Genomic DNA, 4105 nt, shown 5'->3' on the forward strand with positions numbered 1-4105 from the left:
TCATGAAAAGTAGTATCTAGATAGTGATGTCTTCAAAGCCCATTGAATTCTTACAGAAGTACATGGTCGCTCTACTGAGGTACATTATCCCTGGGTTTAACTCACTGGATGGAAAAAGTATTTCATGAAATACCATGTATTATATTATATATTGCTTTCAGTCTAAATATTACATTCTGTCAATTTGTTTCAAAGGTGGGAAATGTTAGGAACCAACAAATCAAGAGCAGCAAGTTAAAATCAGAACCTGATACAAAATATAGGTAGGACATTGAATTGGTAAATGCTGGTACCCATAAAAGTGAAACTTACTAAACTCTGAGAGGGCCCTTTTTTTCTTCACAAAAATTGCTTTTAGGTACCAGTATAAATGTGATGCTAACTGTTTCTAATTTTAAAAAAAGAAAAAAAAGAAAAAACTATAAAAAATGAAAAGTAAATTCATTCCTCTGCACAACACTGTGGGGAAAGGAACTGGGGGGGATCAGAGAAATCCATGAGATAGAAAATAAAAAAAGAAAGATGATGTCCTAGTTAAAATGAGAACCTAGTCTTCAACAGTCTTGTAATTAAATTTCCAGAATGGCAGTCAGCACCGGTCGTCACCCACCACATTTTCTGTGACGGTGACATCATTTAAGTCTTCAGTTCCAATTTCGGACTCTTCGACTTTGGCTGCTCCATTCCTCTTCACTATAGCTGCTCTTTCCTCATCTTCGGCACATTTTTTCTTGTTTCTGTGGGAATACCAAAATTTAAAACAAACTTCATAGAAGCAATAATTCAGTTAATCATCTTTTTATGCAAGCCACCTCTTCTTCAGCATGAAGAGCACATAGAGCACAACTGCATTTCCTAAGAAAAGCATGGCCATGATGACGCTTGGAACAATGACTCCTGAAAATAAATTTCTGTCATTCAGCAAGTCTCTTGAGGGGGGGAAAAATGTTCTGCATTTGCTTTTGGAAACTTACTCGAAACGGTGTCATTGTCTCCACTTTCCGGGGTAGCCATGACAATTTTTGTATTATTACCGTCAGAGAATGTCCAAGATTCAACACCAGCTCTCTTCCAGGCGGAGGTCAAGGAGATATCTGAAACAAAATTGCATTAAAAAAAGTGCTCCAAAGAAAACATAATACTCCTGTTGCACATACAAAAATCAAACCCAAAGACTTTGAAGTTCAAAGAGAGGAAATTACACAAATAAATTAAAAATAGATTTGTGGCCATTATGCGGTCGACACTTTGCTGCTTTTTGCCAACCCCCCATAGCTGCTCACAGCTGCACTCACTGAACGTCTGAAAATTTAAATCAATCCTCATAGAGTTGAAATGGCACTACTGACCAAAGAATACCAAAGACCTCACCCGTACCAATTTGTCAATTCTACAACATCAAAAGTGGGACGCCGAAATTTGGCCATTTTTGGGACTTTGCTGTGGTATGGTATGTATGTCAATTTGAGATCAAGTGGCATAAAAAACATGACGTCTCAACTGGACACCAGGGAAGGCCCCCAATGACACTCACTGACGCAGGAGGGTAGCGTGTCGTTCCAGGAGTTGCCGTGCGCGCAGACCAGGGTGCGCGCGCGCTGCCCGCTGTCCTGGAACACGAAGCCCGGCCTGCACAGGTAGCTGGCGGACACCTCGTCCCGGTGCACTTGCTGGCCGTCCTGGGGCGTCTCGAGGCTCGGGCAGCCGACGGCTGCAACGCAAACGACAAACATTTGTGTGAAACGGGAGGAGTGTGGGCAAAAGGAGGACGAGCTCGTAAATGAGGCACAACGACACCAACACTTGAAAGAAAACCAGGCAGTCGACAATAATAATCTTTGAAGCAGCACGTGTTTCAATGGGGAATAAAAATTTTCTAGTAAGAAAAACAAAACAAAAAAAGAAAGAAAATCGGGATTTTTTCTTTCTTTTTTTTTTAAAGATTTTGTTGTTGTGAACGTCTGATTTGTTTTCAATTTTTTTCTGGGTATGCTTAATTTCTTTTTTTCCACCTTCACCAAACTTTTTTTTTTGGAAAAAATATCCGGCTCTCCATTATCTCTAGTGTCGATTGAGTGACAAACGTGACACGCCAGTAAAATAGATCAATCATTTGTCGCTAGATGCGGGTGGAGTCTAGAGTCGCTGTGCGGGTGGGCGTGGCGGGGGCGGGCCCCAGGGGACCCCACTTATAAAAGCTGACCTCGTGCACCCGTGTGCGGCCCAGCGTCCACCACACTGACGCTCCAGATAAAGACGTCGTCAGCTTGCTTCTTGGCTTGCTTCACATGTTAACACCATATTGCCCCCCAGCTTTGTGGTGGGATCATCGGAAAAAGAAAGCCAGTCTTGGGGACTGCATAAAAAGTGCGTCCGTCATGAATGCCGTTACGAAATTGCCAAGTTTAGCCACTACAAGCAGGTCTCGTAGCGCCTGGTCGGTAGGCAACACCTTGCATGCAGTGCATGCGTGTACCGCGGGGTGGCCTACCTCGAGTGTCGCAGGCGCCGAGCCTGATAAACGGCTGTACCTTTCTAGACGATCCCTAAAAAAAGAACAAGTATTTGTTCTCAGTGCAAGTCTTTGCAATGCTCGTTCTGCCCAACACAACGCAGATGTGCGTTGTTGTTGTTGGCAAAGAGCGCCGCGTGAAAAGAAATCAATTGGAGGCTTAAGCCGCTGCCGACGCTGGCCCCGACGTGAAAGTAAGCAACCGTAAGCAACCAACTTGTAAACAACCTATCTCACTCTCGCCCGATCTGCTGATGCGCGCCTGAGACGAATTCCCTCTTTTTTTTGCCCCCGCGTAATCCCCCCAATGACGATAGATTAGCCAACGCTAGCTAGCGCCAATCTTGACACTCTCCTGCCTGCCCGCTGTATAGCGACGTTCCTATCCGCGTCGTGTAAGTGACGAGATAGTGACGAGTTGGCTGAGCTACCATACTGCACTTTATGTTTCTTTACATTTGCTGCCACACTGTTACCGACGTGTCTTTTACGATGGTGTGTGTCGAAAGTTGAGATAACTGAGAGGGAAGACCAGGCGATAATGATGACTTTTGACTATCTCATCACTGGCGGGTCGGTGGTTCGCAGCTCCGTGGGAAGTAGTAGTAGTAGTAAAGTAAGACCACTAGTGTGCTAGTAGCTAACGATCTTCCAGGCCAACCCAAGATAATGAGCCACTGCCACTCGGATGTGACACCGACTTGTGGACGTTATCCCAGGGCAGCAGGCGACCCAGGCGGGGCGTGTGAGGGTTATCAGCAACGATCGTACTCAAAAGTCACCCCCTTCCGAAAAGCTCGGATGTTTTTGTTTCTGACCGACTGGCTGAGCGCCGTGTGAGCTTGGAACCCACGACTGAGCTAGTGAAATTGGGAATTTTGCACCCCGTTTCTTTCCTTTCCGAACGTATTTATTTCGACACTCACCTTGCCCCCCCCCCCCTTTTCCACCTAAATGCTAGATTTCCCCGGCCGAGCAGCAGAGAGCACACCGTGGGGAGCAGTAAACAGTTTCACACTTCGCGGCCGGGGGGCGGCCGCAGCTCGTCGGCTGGCGGCTCGTTGAAATGCTTTGGAACCCACACGATAGAGACCACATCGTGTAAGAGAGGTCTGCAGAGTGTCTTAGCGGCAGCCTACGGACGCTGCAAAATGGCTGAAAGCACCCTCCTATGTGCGAAAGGCTTGTAAGCACCATAAAACTAAATACCTCGCGGACTCCCATCTATCTCGACACTTTCGCAGAAAAATAATGTCTCTCCCTCTCATGGATGTCGACGAACTGCATGCCACTTCGTTCACCAACAGAAACCTTGCGCCTGCGCATGTGTCTCTGGAAATAGTAACTTATTACATATAAACAGAGTCACGGACGAAAATCCGCCCAGCCCAGCAGTGCAAAGCGCGGGCGCGCGCGCTATTTCGAATGAGCTACAGTCTCGCGGCAGGGTGTCTCTGCGCAGCTCTGCCACAACACATGCGCGCGCGCGCACACACATACACACACACACACTCACGTGTGTCGTGTGTATCCCACGCACGTGCCACCAGCGAGCGCCCCGTCGCCCCGCAAGGCGACGTCCACTCGTCGGCC

The 4105-nt window shown here is 47.0% G+C and overlaps 1 protein-coding gene across 1 annotated transcript in view; it reads right to left on the reverse strand.

The window, feature by feature from the left end:
• Positions 1–404: 404 nt before the first annotated feature.
• LOC113217279 (uncharacterized) overlaps positions 405–4105 on the reverse strand; it is a 10990-nt gene continuing 7289 nt past the window's right edge. Inside the window, exons 3-6 of the mRNA XM_052268123.1 lie at positions 1535–1711; positions 975–1094; positions 813–897; positions 405–737 (exon numbers count right to left, since the gene is read on the reverse strand). Coding sequence (XP_052124083.1) covers positions 590–737; positions 813–897; positions 975–1094; positions 1535–1711 — 530 coding nt within the window. The 3' untranslated portion in view covers positions 405–589. The remainder of the gene's footprint in view (positions 738–812; positions 898–974; positions 1095–1534; positions 1712–4105) is intronic.

Source organism: Frankliniella occidentalis, unplaced genomic scaffold (assembly GCF_000697945.3).
Source record: "Frankliniella occidentalis isolate FOCC.00 unplaced genomic scaffold, Focc_3.1 Scaffold64, whole genome shotgun sequence".
Classification (NCBI taxonomy): Eukaryota; Metazoa; Arthropoda; class Insecta; order Thysanoptera; family Thripidae; genus Frankliniella; species Frankliniella occidentalis.